At 42.0% G+C, this 13359-nt stretch overlaps 2 protein-coding genes across 2 annotated transcripts in view; both read right to left on the minus strand.

Annotated features, from left to right (window-relative positions):
* Window positions 1-13359, minus strand: part of LOC309700493 (uncharacterized protein) — a 2098293-nt gene that overhangs the window by 474649 nt on the left and 1610285 nt on the right. Inside the window, exon 58 of the mRNA XM_082524046.1 lies at window positions 2685-2861. Coding sequence (XP_082380172.1) covers window positions 2685-2861 — 177 coding nt within the window. The remainder of the gene's footprint in view (window positions 1-2684; window positions 2862-13359) is intronic.
* The window catches only part of LOC309700585 (protein NLRC3-like), an 85879-nt gene that overhangs the window by 45523 nt on the left and 26997 nt on the right, over window positions 1-13359 (minus strand). The gene's annotated exons all lie outside the window — the stretch shown is intronic.

Here is a 13359-nt window from a genome sequence, read left to right on the forward strand (position 1 = left end):
AAGCCTGTCACCATTCTCCTCTCACAGCTTCACTGAGAAGCTGCAGCTTTACAGGAAACACTGGATCTTTGCTTCATACTGACTGTGTTTAGTACAATACTGCTGACAGCACCACCCACTCACTCCATCACTCTACTGACCTCAGAGTCTCCAGTCTGTAGTCTGGACTCTGCTGAAGATCAGACAGCTGCTTCACATCTGGATCCTTCAGGTTGTTTTCCCACAGGTTCAGCTCTCTCAGATGGGAGGGGTTGGACTTCAGTGCTGCTGCCAGATAATAACAGCTGATCTTTGACAAACCACAGCCCATCAATCTGTATAAAGAATGAAAGATGTAAGTTTATTAGACAAAGTGTGAGCTTGAAATCATTCAGTGTTTCATCATCTGTTCAGAGCTGAAGAAGGTTCAGAATGTAGAAGTTTAGAAAATGGAAACTCCAAACAGCTGAAGCCAACAGGAAGCAGCTTCAAACAGGAAACTGTGCAGAGTTTCAGACTATATGTCCTGATGCAGCCAGTTGGATTTTGGAGATTTGAAACTCTGTTCTGTGACTAAGTCCTTGAATCATTTCTTCCAGTTGGTCCAACAAGACAGACTAAGTGTTGGACATGTGTTGTGGCTCCATTAGGGGAGCTTCTAAATGTGATGTGATGGCCCCTCTGGGTCTGTCAGGTCACAGCACTGAAGAGAGCTCAAACTGGGCACACACTTGTTCCAGTCTGGACCAAAGACTATATACTGGGACTGAGGGACTGCTTTGACTGCACCCACTGGGACTTTTTAAAGGCTCATGTTCTCACTTAGATCATCGATTTCTACTTACATTTCTTTCTGGGAAAAATGGGGATTACTTTGGAAACAGGAAGTATTTTCCCCAATAAGCAGCCCTGGATTAGTAAATCACTCCAACATGTTCTCAGGCAGAAGAAGCTGTCTTGTTATGAGGGAGAGAAGAAAAAGATTGAGGCACAGAAACTTGTTGAAAGAGAGATAAAGCAGCTAAAATCAGGTGTAAAAGTAAAGCAGAGGATGAGCTGAATAAAGGACACTCAAGGCTGGCTTGGAAAGGAATGAAGTCCATGGTGGGGATGCAGGACAAGGAGCAAAGATGAATGTGATGCTGAATCAGCAGAAGACTTGGACTCATTTGATTCCAGCTTTGATATCATTGATTTCAATGAAGAGCTTTGTGATTGTAGCAAAGGGCTGGTAGCTCTGAGAGTCCCACTGATGAGGTGTTTGTGTGGAAATCTCTTAGTGGGACCAAAGAGAGAAAAAGCCCTGGTCCTGATGCTGTGGGAGGGAAATGATTGAAGTGTGCTGTGAGGAACTGACTGGGAGATTTTCACACATTTTCCAGTTCTCCTTGGAACAACAGGAAGTTCCCAGCATATGGAAACAAAGGTTAAGTGTCCTATGGCACTCAGTGATGATGGTGCTGTGGCCCCACCACCTCCACCTCTTTGTAAAGGAACTAACTGTCATCTGGAGCTTCAAATGGGACTAAGACTTCCTCCACTAGGTGGCAGTGTCTGATGAGAAAGTGTTAGTGGAGCTGGCCTGGAGTCAGAAACAGGAAGATGCAGGATTTGGGCTGAAATGGGGAAAAGTGGTTCGCACTAGTGCCTTAAAGCAAGAAGGTTGTAGGTTGAAGCTTGTTGGCCTTTCTGTGGAGGTTGGATGTTCTCCCACAGTCCAATGAAATGCTGCTTAGGTTCATTGGTGCTTCTAAATTGGCTGTAGGTGTGGATGTGAGAGAGTGCTTCTCTGTCTCTCTCTGTTGGCCCTGTGATGGACTGCTCACCTGTGCAGGTGGACCACGCCTCTTGCCCTATGACAGCTAGGGCACAGGCTGCAGCCCTGTGAGCCTAAGCTGAATAAACAGTTAGCAAAAATGATCCATAGATGGCCTGAAATCCCCCAGTTAGCAGTTTGGTAGATAGCTATGACATGCTAATCCCATCCAGCAGCTGTATTCTACCTGTAAGCTGATCCCTGCTGAGCCAAAGCACTTTTTCATATACAAATTACAACCTTTAATAGAAACCTATTGGTCAGCATCTTATTAGCCTGCTGTTAGCTTCATTCCACAGAAAACTGAGAGAAACTAACAGAGTTGATAAAGAATAAAGAGAAATGTGCTGATTTAAAGCCTTTGAAGTGCTTCAGATGATTTCTGTCCACTTCTGTCCACTCATTCATTCATGTAAGCTTTCTAATGCAGCTTTGATCTTCACAGTCTGCTTCATGAAACTCATTCTAACCCTGAATGTCAGAGTGTTCCTCCTTCTCTTTCCCATCATTCATGCTGGCAGTGGAGGAGATTTGGATGTTGGACTGTGTTTTGGATGATGTGTGTATGTTTGTGTTGGACTGCTGTCTGTAAAGCAAACGCACATTTTGCTTTGGATTTCAGTGTCAGACAGACTTTAAGGTGGAATGAAGAGTTGGAGAGTTTCACAGTGAATTATCCAGTGGAGGATTTTTCTTCTTCTTTGAAGGTTTGAAATGTGAACATTGTTCTGCTGCAGTCAATGGACTAAACCAGAGAAGAAGAAAACAGACTTTACCATGAAGATCCTCAGTGTGGATCAGTATAATATCAGCCTGATGTCTGCAGTTTAGTGTCAGCACAACTTTCACATCATATTCATCTCAGCACAACTAAAACATGCTGACTGACCTCAGAGTTTCAAGTCCACATCCTGGACTCTCCAGGAAACCACACAGATGCTTCACTCCTGAATCCTGCAGCTTGTTGTTGTAGCTCAGGTCCAGCTCTCTCAGATGGGAGGGGTTGGACTTCAGTGCTGCTGCCAGATAATCACAGCTGATCTCTGACAAACCACAGTCCCACAATCTGTATGAAGAATGAAAGATGTAAGTTTATTAGACAAAGTGTGAGCTTGAAATCATTCAGTGTTTCATCATCTGTTCAGAGCTGAAGAAGGTTCAGAATGTAGAAGTTTAGAAAATGGAAACTCCAAACAGCTGACAGAGTTCATACGCCTTTGTCAGGGTCAAATTCAAGCAAGACCATGTGAAAATTAAAACACATCATCCTAGGTGAACTTAAACACCTTTGTTCCCCTTTTGTTAAGACATAGAAAAGTACACCACACAAAAATACTGCAAAAGGAAACGGTCGCCTTATATACATAGTGTATAAACTCAAAATGCACATTTCACTTCAAATTAAGATTAAGGCTTTGAACAGATCACATAGTTCAGTTCAACATATAAGACTTTAAGAATGCACAAGCATCTACTTAAAATCTATTTAATTTATCATCCATGATATTATTTTGTACAATTCCAATGTATTTTGTTCATCTCCCTTAAATAAACAGGCAGTCTTAAAGTATGAAATATTCATATACAAACACATATAAATGTGTGTACTGTCTCAGTGGCTGATAGTACCCCACAGGCCTCAGTGTGAGCTTGAAGACATTTATAATGTTTAAGTAGTTTAATGTGCAGGTGCTGACGATAAACACATTTTGAATGAAAGCCGGGGAACTTTGGTAGCACAGAAACAAGTGGCTATTCTTTGTGACTATATGGATCACTCACAATACCATTATTTCACACAAAGGCACCAAATTAATACTCAAAAAAGCTGCAGCAATACACACAAATATAAACAGTACTTGGTGACAACTTTGCTTTTAGCCTTTAACCCTTCTTGACTACTTTTGATGTGGCCTCTATATTTTACCTTTAAAAACAGTTTATCTTGCCAATCTGTTATTTTCTCATTTTGACCAACTGTATCAGCACAATTTATCTAAATTCAGACAAAATTTAAAATACAAGTAGAAAGTGATATTTTGACTGTAAAAACCACACACATGTTTAACGAATCATCTTCATAACTTGAAATGCAAATAGAGATTGTACACTTTTAAAAATACGCACACGTTTTGCAAACAACAAAGTTATATGGTACTATTTACCAAAAAATGCAGCCAAGGCTCAGATGTTTTTCATATAATCATTTCAAACTATTTACAGAACAATCAGGTGTCAAACAATAGTTTGTGTCACTCTAACACATATGAGAACAGCACAGGGATAAACCTGCAGGTCTGACAGCAGGTGTGTCACTCAGCGTTTACACTGCAATCTGCCTTTGTTGGCTTTAAGGCAGCAACTGTGAAGATCACTAGTAGAACTGACACACAAAACAAAACAACAGCTACACACTAAATACACAAGACAACAAACTAACTTGAGACCAAACACGGTAAACGTCACAAATCTCTCACGTATCAAAACTCTCTCTCTCTTTCGCTCACTCGCTCTCTCTTGCCGGTCACTCCTAAAACTTCCCCCTTTTGCTAAACAACCAAATGTCATGTTTCCATATCATTTTTGATTGGTCGACATGGTACATTTTCCCACCTATAGGGCTTTGGAGCGTGATGTCACGGGAGATGGGCCATGCCCCCTTCCACCATGACAGTAGGCCAGCCAAAGGATACCATTGCAGCTATGGATCGTACGTGTTGTGTTGTCGGTTGCAACGTTAGATCACACGATCGTGAAGGCAAGAAGCTGGATAACGGGCTCTCTTTTCATCGTTTTCCATCCTGGAGGCAACGTGAGGGATCCCATGTATCCGATATTACTAAACAAAGACGTCAGGCTTGGATTGCAGCGGTGAGACGAGCGGATATCGAGTTCTCTACAATCCCCAGCTTTTTGTTGGTTTGCTCACGGCATTTTCTTTCCGGTGAGTTCTAAATTAATTCATATCACTCTTGAAAGGCTTTTAGTGTTATTTTCAACGTGCTGAGGTCATAGATAATGAGATAAAACATGCTAATGTGTGATGCTGCAGAACCACATCATGTCGACTGAGTAGCTTATGATTTGGCATTATTGCAGGCAAACCAGCATATGAAATGGATGTAACAAATCCAGACTGGGCACCAACACTGCACATGGGGCATGACGACATACCTGTATCAGACTCGGACCGGCACTCAAGGCGTACGCAACGGAAGCGAAAAAGAGCACCCATCGGAGGTAAAGAACCCCCTGCTGCAGTCAATGGACTAAACCAGAGAAGAAGAAAACAGACTTTACCATGAAGATCCTCAGTGTGGATCAGTATAATATCAGCCTGATGTCTGCAGTTTAGTGTCAGCACAACTTTCACATCATATTCATCTCAGCACAACTAAAACATGCTGACTGACCCCAGAGTTTCAAGTCCACATCCTGGACTCTCCAGGAAACCACACAGATGCTTCACTCCTGAATCCTGCAGCTTGGTGTTGGAGCTCAGGTTCAGCTCTCTCAGATGGGAGGGGTTGGACTTCAGCGCTGCTGCCAGATAATCACAGCTGATCTCTGACAAACCACAGCCCCACAATCTGTATAAAGAATGAAAGATGTAAGTTTATTAGACAAAGTGTGAGCTTGAAATCATTCAGTGTTTCATCATCTGTTCAGAGCTGAAGAAGGTTCAGAATGTAGAAGTTTAGAAAATGGAAACTCCAAACAGCTGAAGCCAACAGGAAGCAGCTTCAAACAAACACAACAAGAGAAAAAACTCTGAATGTTTCACATTAAAGTCGTACATTTATCATAAAAACAGGACAAAGACTTGAAAAAGTCGTGTTTTTCCTTCCAGGAACCACAAGGCTTCACTTTTAAAGGTGAAGTGTGAAAGAAATGGACATATTTGAAGTCCAACACCTTTTTCCAGTCACATTATTAAAGCAGACAAACTACAAGCTCATTTTCATTCCAACAAGTCATCTTCTGACCTGGACTAACAACACTGGTCTCTATGTGCAGCTGGCTGTGAGACCAGTGCTCAGGGAGCGTCTACAAAGTGCAACACTGAAAGAACATCACACACTAGCTTTGTCCCAAAACGTCGGCTGCATCCTTCGGAGGACCCGGTATTCGCGGTCTACGTGGGCCGGGTCCTTCAAAGACCGAAAAGGCTGGAAGTGCGAGGCTGTGAAATGGGACGGTCGAGCCTTCAGATTTGCGTCACCGCTGTGTTGGTGGAGTTTAATAAACTCGGCCGTCTGCTCCTTGCTATCTAAAATATAACAGGACACTGGCGTAAATTCTCGACCGTCTCACACTTCTGTTTAATCAGTTTCCTGTTTAACGTTTATTCAGCTGTGTGAAAATCCCGGAGGAACTTTGATCTCAGCCAAACCGATTTACTCCGGAACAAATAAAACAGAAAAAAGGCAAACAATTACATTTTTAAGTTATCCGGGTGACTTATATATCGTGTTTAACCTGAGTAGCGAAAGAGCAGGGGTCTGAAAACGATGAAGCCGGGCGTCCGCTGCTCTCGCCGGCTGGAGTGACCATTGAACCCCCCGGCTTGCTAGCGAGCGGGTGGGTAACAGACGTCTCCGAAAACGTCGGCACACTTTTGCAAATATGCGATGTCTTGATAAACCAAGCAGATATTTGAAGTTTACACAGCTACTTTCTCGCCTGAAAATATGTTAAAAGTTTATTTTGTGACCCAGAAAGATTAATAAGAGTAATTTGAAAACTTAGTAGCTGCCGCCATTGTTGGCAGCTGAAATTTGGCTGGGATATGAATTCTGGGATATGGTGGGCCACGAAGGACACACCCGACGAATCCTTCAAATTCGGGGAAATGAAGGACGCATTTGTCGGGCACATTTGAAGGAGTCGACAAATACGGACAGCCTTCATCGCCTGGCTGTGACGTAATCGGCCTTCAAATGCAGCCTCTGGAGGATGCAGCCGACGTTTTGGGACACAGCTACTAATTTGCTTCCATCATCCAACCTGAAGAGGAAACAGGGACGCCTCCCCTTCAAAGTAAAAGCTGCTCCTTTTGGACACAGTATCAAAGAAAGTCTACAGTATAACATAGAAAAGACAGAACAAAGTTTTGGTTGTTTTAAAATTGTGCAGAAATGAAACTACACTAAGCTCAATTATGTGACAGACATTTCATCCCATGTCAGTTTGGCCTCATCCTGGGCCGGATTATCCAGCACACACTCTGACCACAGGCCCAGGGGCCACGCACAGCTGGGCTCCATCCAAGAGACAGCAAACAAACCAACACAATAATAAAAAGCACCATGTGATCTTCTTACATCTTCAAGACAAACATAGTAAAAACATGAGCATATTTGTTTCCTGATAAAATGATGTGACAGGTAGAACAGAGTAAAGTGGTGGTGTTACAGCCTTTCTCCCCTCTGCTGCCGAGGCTGTTAGTCTCTCCCAAACTCAGCTACAGGACTTCCAAATGAATGAAAGCAGCAGAAGTGGCTTTACAAATGAAAGAGGAAGAGGAGAAGAAGAGGAGAGGGAGGCCACCCTGACCATCACTCCAGCTGAAAACATCACACTTCCATTAAAGTTGATGAGAAAATGTTGAGCAGGATGAGCTGCTGGCTAATCTGGAGGCTGTAGCAGCAGCTCACAGTCACAGTGGATTTCCACTCATGAAAAAGCTCTGGCTGCTTCATTTCTCATCTCATATCAGAGACTTTAAAGCTTCACTGAAGCTGTACTGTGATGCTTCCATATTCCAGTGAGGCCTCCATAATGATTTCAGCTGTTCTGTACACACACTGTGTGCCCTGTATGGCTCAAAGTCTCTGCAGCCTGTTTTTATCTGCTATCATCAGATCTTCATCATCCTCATTCACATCCCTCACACACTCTACAGCCTCATCAGCACTGACTTCATCTTCACTGACTGATGGAGCACAACATGAACCTGTGGAGGCTGAAACACTGTCCTGTCAAACATCTCCCCGTCACCACTCCACTTCTGTCAGCCTTTAAATGAACCCTGCTCAAGTCTGTCACTTCTGTTTGGAGCCAAAAGAGGTTAAAGATTACGCCACTACATTCTTGTCTAGAAAATATTAAAGTGTATTTGGTGACACACAAAAAAGGGTAAAAGTATAGTTTGGGTCCACACATGTCCAAACCCTGGTGTGTAGGCCTACTTAGTATTGAGAAAAGCCCACTAAAAGAACGCCCACCAGACCAAAGCAATGGTGTTGACTTGATCAGCATTAACCCCGCCCCCTGACTTTGATGGGTGAAGCTGACAAATAAAATGTATTTATGAACAGCGATGCAGGGCCAGGAGTAGCAACGTGAATTAAATAAATACATCATTAAATAATTCATTAAATGTGTCAGTAAAATAATTAAAATAGAAAACAAACCAACAAAATATGTAATTAACTAATTTGAATTGTACATAAATACTTAATGAATTATTTTAAATGAAATTAACCGATAATTCATTGTGATTTTGTTTTGTGTTTTGATGAGCTAATAATCAGCTCTCTTTTTCTCATTGTTGTTCTAAGCCGCTTATCCAAAGGTAAGGCACTACCTGTTGAATTATTTCCAAAGTGTGCCAAATTGGACATTACAAATTAAAGTCTACTCACTGAAATTACTGGGGAATGTCTGCTTTGATTTTGATGAGAATCTCATGACAGTACTGAGGATTTAATGCAGTTGGACTGCTAAAAAGGATTGAATGCGGTTGGACCGCTAAAGGATTTAATACGGTTGGACCGTGGAAAGCAGTTGGACTGCTGAGTGATTTTAGTATATTAGGGAATTTGGTTATTGTTTGGGGTGGAGCCCGTATTGGTTATAAGGTTGGACCTGCTTCAGTCTTACACTTTTTTGGCTGTTTTACTGTTGTTCCAAAGTATTATAAATTATTCAAGAACGTCAGTTGGACTGATAGGAAGCGCAGTGCTCAGAGGTAACGCTTGCCAATGCCAAGGACGCTTAGGCATTGTCCTCGAAGAGGGATAGTCAGTTGGTCACTGTGGAGCTTGGGGCACTCCAGAATAACTAGGAGTTAGAGTCTCCTTACCGTTTGGAACGGTAGTCTGCGCTTTTTTGGCCAGCAGAAGTTGGACTTCGGGCGTGTAACTTTAACTTAAAACTTCGGGGTAAGCCTTGGCTGTGAAATGCCAAAAATAGAGCTTCAGGCAAAGTTTGGGTTGGTTGACGCTTTTAAATTGAGTTAGGGATTTTAGAGATGAGGCCAGAAACTGTTGGACAGATACTGGTTAATTGATCACAAAAAAGTTGGACTTTATCGGTTGGACCGTTAACTTAAATTTGTCGAAATTGTTTAGGCGCTAAAGCTGACAGATGTGACAGTGGTTGTAAATATAAGACGTCTTTGTAATATAAAATAAGAGATCTCTGTGTGAAAGGAGTCTGAGGCAGTGCTGGAGCTATTTTTAGACTGTGTGTGTGTGAGTGTGAAAATGCAAATTAGTCAGCAGTGAACTGTTTAAACCACAGTTGGTTTTACAAATACTGCTGCAAACATTGTTGAGTGTGTGTTTAAGACGCCATTTATGTTCATTAGAGGGCTATAAATAAAGTTTTGAGTTGCCGTAGTGGATGTATAGTAATTGACTGAGTTTTGATATATAAATATATAAATATAGTGAGTGCACTGTATATATTTAAGACTAACATATTACTTTTAGGAGTAACCTCTCATCAGCAATAAATGCTGGTGTGTTTTATTTTTTCTATTCTATGTGTGTGCTGTGAGAATTAATAGAGGTTTCAATTGTTTTCTTTGACTTGCTCTTTCTGATTATGAAAGGCATGTCTGAAATACTCTTAGGAAAGCGTGTTGTGAGTATATTCCTCAACTCTTGTCACAGTTTAAGTGTGTGAATGCTGTGAGTAGCAGGTTTTGAGTGATTGGGTGTGATTTGTACAAAATAATAAATAATAATAACACTATGAAAGTTGATAGTAGAGTGAGTGCAGAAGTGGAAGTGTGAGAGAAAAGGCGGTGTGTGTGTGAGACGATCTGACAAACGCAAAGAATTTAGTATATTTAGAAGTGTGTGCGTGAAATAAGGGTGAATTGTTTTAGATCAAGACTTAGTAAAACAAGAGTTTTATTAGCCTGTAAAAAAAACAAACCAGGAGAGATAGAAACAGAAAATATGGTTCTGAGCAGCTGCAAGGTTGACAGGAAATGGTGTGTGTGACAGGAACTTTGCATGCCCATAAAAGGAACTGACTGTGACAAGTGAGCACACAGAGAGAGAAACATACGAGTTAAACTCCAGGCAGATGAAGCAAATGGAGGTTTTAAGAAAAGAAATGAAAAGGATATTAATTGTATGCTTTAGTGTGTCAATACAGGTGGACTTCTTTCAACCTAGAATCTTGAGTACAAAACCATTGATTAACAGAATTGGGAGGAAAACAGGCCAGATTTTGGCTTAAAATTTTACAGCTTGACCTCCCACTTGTCCCGATCCTGAGAAGAAGCTCATAGGACAGTTAATCTCCTGATGAAGACCGACAGAACATCGTGGACTTCAAGAATTAACAGCAGGCAAAAGACAGTGCAACTGAAACTACACTGACGATACCAGCAGCAGCATGGAAGAAAAGCACGTGATGGAAAATGCACGGTGAACTGCAGGCTGGTAAGAACAGTGTGACATAACTGTTTAAAGACACTGAATGGGATATTTTGCCAGGCTGGGATTTAATCTAAAAGGAAAATACTGAAAAGAGCAACGGAAACAGAGAAGAAACAGACTGTGTTTGCTGGGGATCACAAGACAACAAAGGACACTAAGAGAAGGGCACAGGGGCCAGTGGGAAGGTGAAGCCCAGACGAGTTCGACTGCGAGAATAGAGGGTACAATTGGGTTGAAATTGAAGCCGGAACTCAGGATGGTTTAGGGATGTCCACGTCACAAACAAAGAGGTAAACAAAAAGAAGGTAAAATAAAGAGAGAAAATAACTGACAATTACATTAATGAATAGAAGACACACATACAGATATTACATAGATTTATTTTTAGGATAAAGGGGAGAGCTTATACGTAGAAATGACTTTTTATACATATTGCATTTTGTGCCTTTAAGGGAGTTGTGGCTCAATTCGTCTCTTGTGGGTCACGAGCCTTTGGCTAGCGCTATGATTAGCCAATCTACTGTGAGGATGATATGAGTTATTGAAGGATTGCACACGCTTACAGACATATAGAGTCCATAAACACACATGACAGTATTGATTCCAGGCAAAAGGCCTCAAATTAATTTAGCGTTTAACTGAACTTGAGCTGGCCCTGTAACAAGTGACAGAAAAGAGGAACTGAATAGGAGTTTCTTGCTTTAGAGAAGGACCAAAGGAAGGAAAGCATATATTTTGGTTAAGTCTGATAAACTAGAATGAGAAGGTATTGTTACATCAAAGGAGCAAGATGAAATAAAAAGGCTGTACCAAAAACAGGTTATAACATAGGAAATGTGAGTTTTAAAATGAAGTTAGTGTTAACACACAGGAGTTGTTTCAAGGCAGCGTTTAGCTATGATAAAATGTATGCAGGAGTAATTGCTTATATGTTTAAACTTAATTGATTAAAGTGGTTGTTTTTTTTTTTGGATCTTTTAGTAGAATAGGCGCTTATAATGATTTTCTTGTGAAAGGAGATTCTAGGTCAGAGTGGAGGCCTTGCAGCAGCGAGACTTCTGTGTACAGGATGTTGATGATTAGATAAGGCAAGCGACAGGAAACGCATGCAGGGACGTGAAAGCAGCGTTTTAAGAGTTTTAAAATGATGAGTAACGTTGAAGAATATATATAAATACAAGTCAATAAGTCAAGAAGATAATTAGGATCAGGCTTTTGATTAAAGAGTCCCAAAGATGATAAGTTAGGGAGGTGCAGGAAAAGGTGTTTGGTTTGCTTTACACAAGATCTCGGCGACCACAGGGGGGTGAGGATCCTGGAGGCCCGAGGCATGATGGACCACAAGAGAGGGACGCAGAAAAAACCTAATCTTACGCATGGAGTGTTCTCGAGGGGGAGCTGGTGTTTATTACTGGACCACTTAGATGACATGAGGTTGTCTGATTTGCTGAGCCAGAGGACGGCTAGAGAGGGTCAGAGAGGGAGTGGTGACCCCGATGTCCACGATGCCATGGATGGACATGGAAGCAGCTGAGTGGGCCGAGGAGTGACCCAACACAATGTATTGTGACCTCTGGTGTTCCAGAGGTCGAGAGAGGGAGTATTGAGATTGGAGAGATATTTTGCTGCTATTGTTAAAGGCTCATGTTCTCACTTAGATCATCGATTTCTACTTACATCTCTTTCTGGGAAAAATGGGGATTACTTTGGAAACAGGAAGTATTTTCCCCAATAAGCAGCCCTGGATTAGTAAATCACTCCAACATGTTCTCAGGCAGAAGAAGCTGTCTTGTTATGAGGGAGAGAAGAAAAAGATTGAGGCACAGAAACTTGTTGAAAGAGAGATAAAGCAGCTAAAATCAGGTGTAAAAGTAAAGCAGAGGATGAGCTGAATAAAGGACACTCAAGGCTGGCTTGGAAAGGAATGAAGTCCATGGTGGGGATGCAGAACAAGGAGCAAAGATGAATGTGATGCTGAATCAGCAGAAGACTTGGACTCATTTGATTCCAGCTTTGATATCATTGATTTCAATGAAGAGCTTTGTGATTGTAGCAAAGGGCTGGTAGCTCTGAGAGTCCCACTGATGAGGTGTTTGTGTGGAAATCTCTTAGTGGGACCAAAGAGAGAAAAAGCCCTGGTCCTGATGCTGTGGGAGGGAAATGATTGAAGTGTGCTGTGAGGAACTGACTGGGAGATTTTCACACATTTTCCAGTCCTCCTTGGAACAACAGGAAGTTCCCAGCATATGGAAACAAAGGTTAAGTGTCCTATGGCACTCAGTGATGATGGTGCTGTGGCCCCACCACCTCCACCTCTTTGTAAAGGAACTAACTGTAATCTGAAGCTTCAAATGGGACTAAGACTTCCTCCACTAGGTGGCAGTGTCTGATGAGAAAGTGTTAGTGGAGCTGGCCTGGAGTCAGAAACAGGAAGATGCAGGATTTGGGCTGAAATGGGGAAAAGTGGTTCGCACTAGTGCCTTAAAGCAAGAAGGTTGCAGGTTGAAGCTTGTTGGCCTTTCTGTGGAGGTTGGATGTTCTCCCACAGTCCAATGAAATGCTGCTTAGGTTCATTGGTGCTTCTAAATTGGCTGTAGGTGTGGATGTGAGAGAGTGCTTCTCTGTCTCTCTCTGTTGGCCCTGTGATGGACTGCTCACCTGTGCAGGTGGACCACGCCTCTTGCCCTATGACAGCTAGGGCACAGGCTGCAGCCCTGTGAGCCTAAGCTGAATAAACAGTTAGCAAAAATGATCCATAGATGGCCTGAAATCCCCCAGTTAGCAGTTTGGTAGATAGCTATGACATGCTAATCCCATCCAGCAGCTGTATTCTACCTGTAAGCTGATCCCTGCTGAGCCAAAGCACTTTTTCATATACAAATT

This window comes from Aulonocara stuartgranti, assembly GCF_965226115.1.
Source record: "Aulonocara stuartgranti genome assembly, chromosome: 3".
Lineage (NCBI taxonomy): Eukaryota > Metazoa > Chordata > Actinopteri > Cichliformes > Cichlidae > Aulonocara > Aulonocara stuartgranti.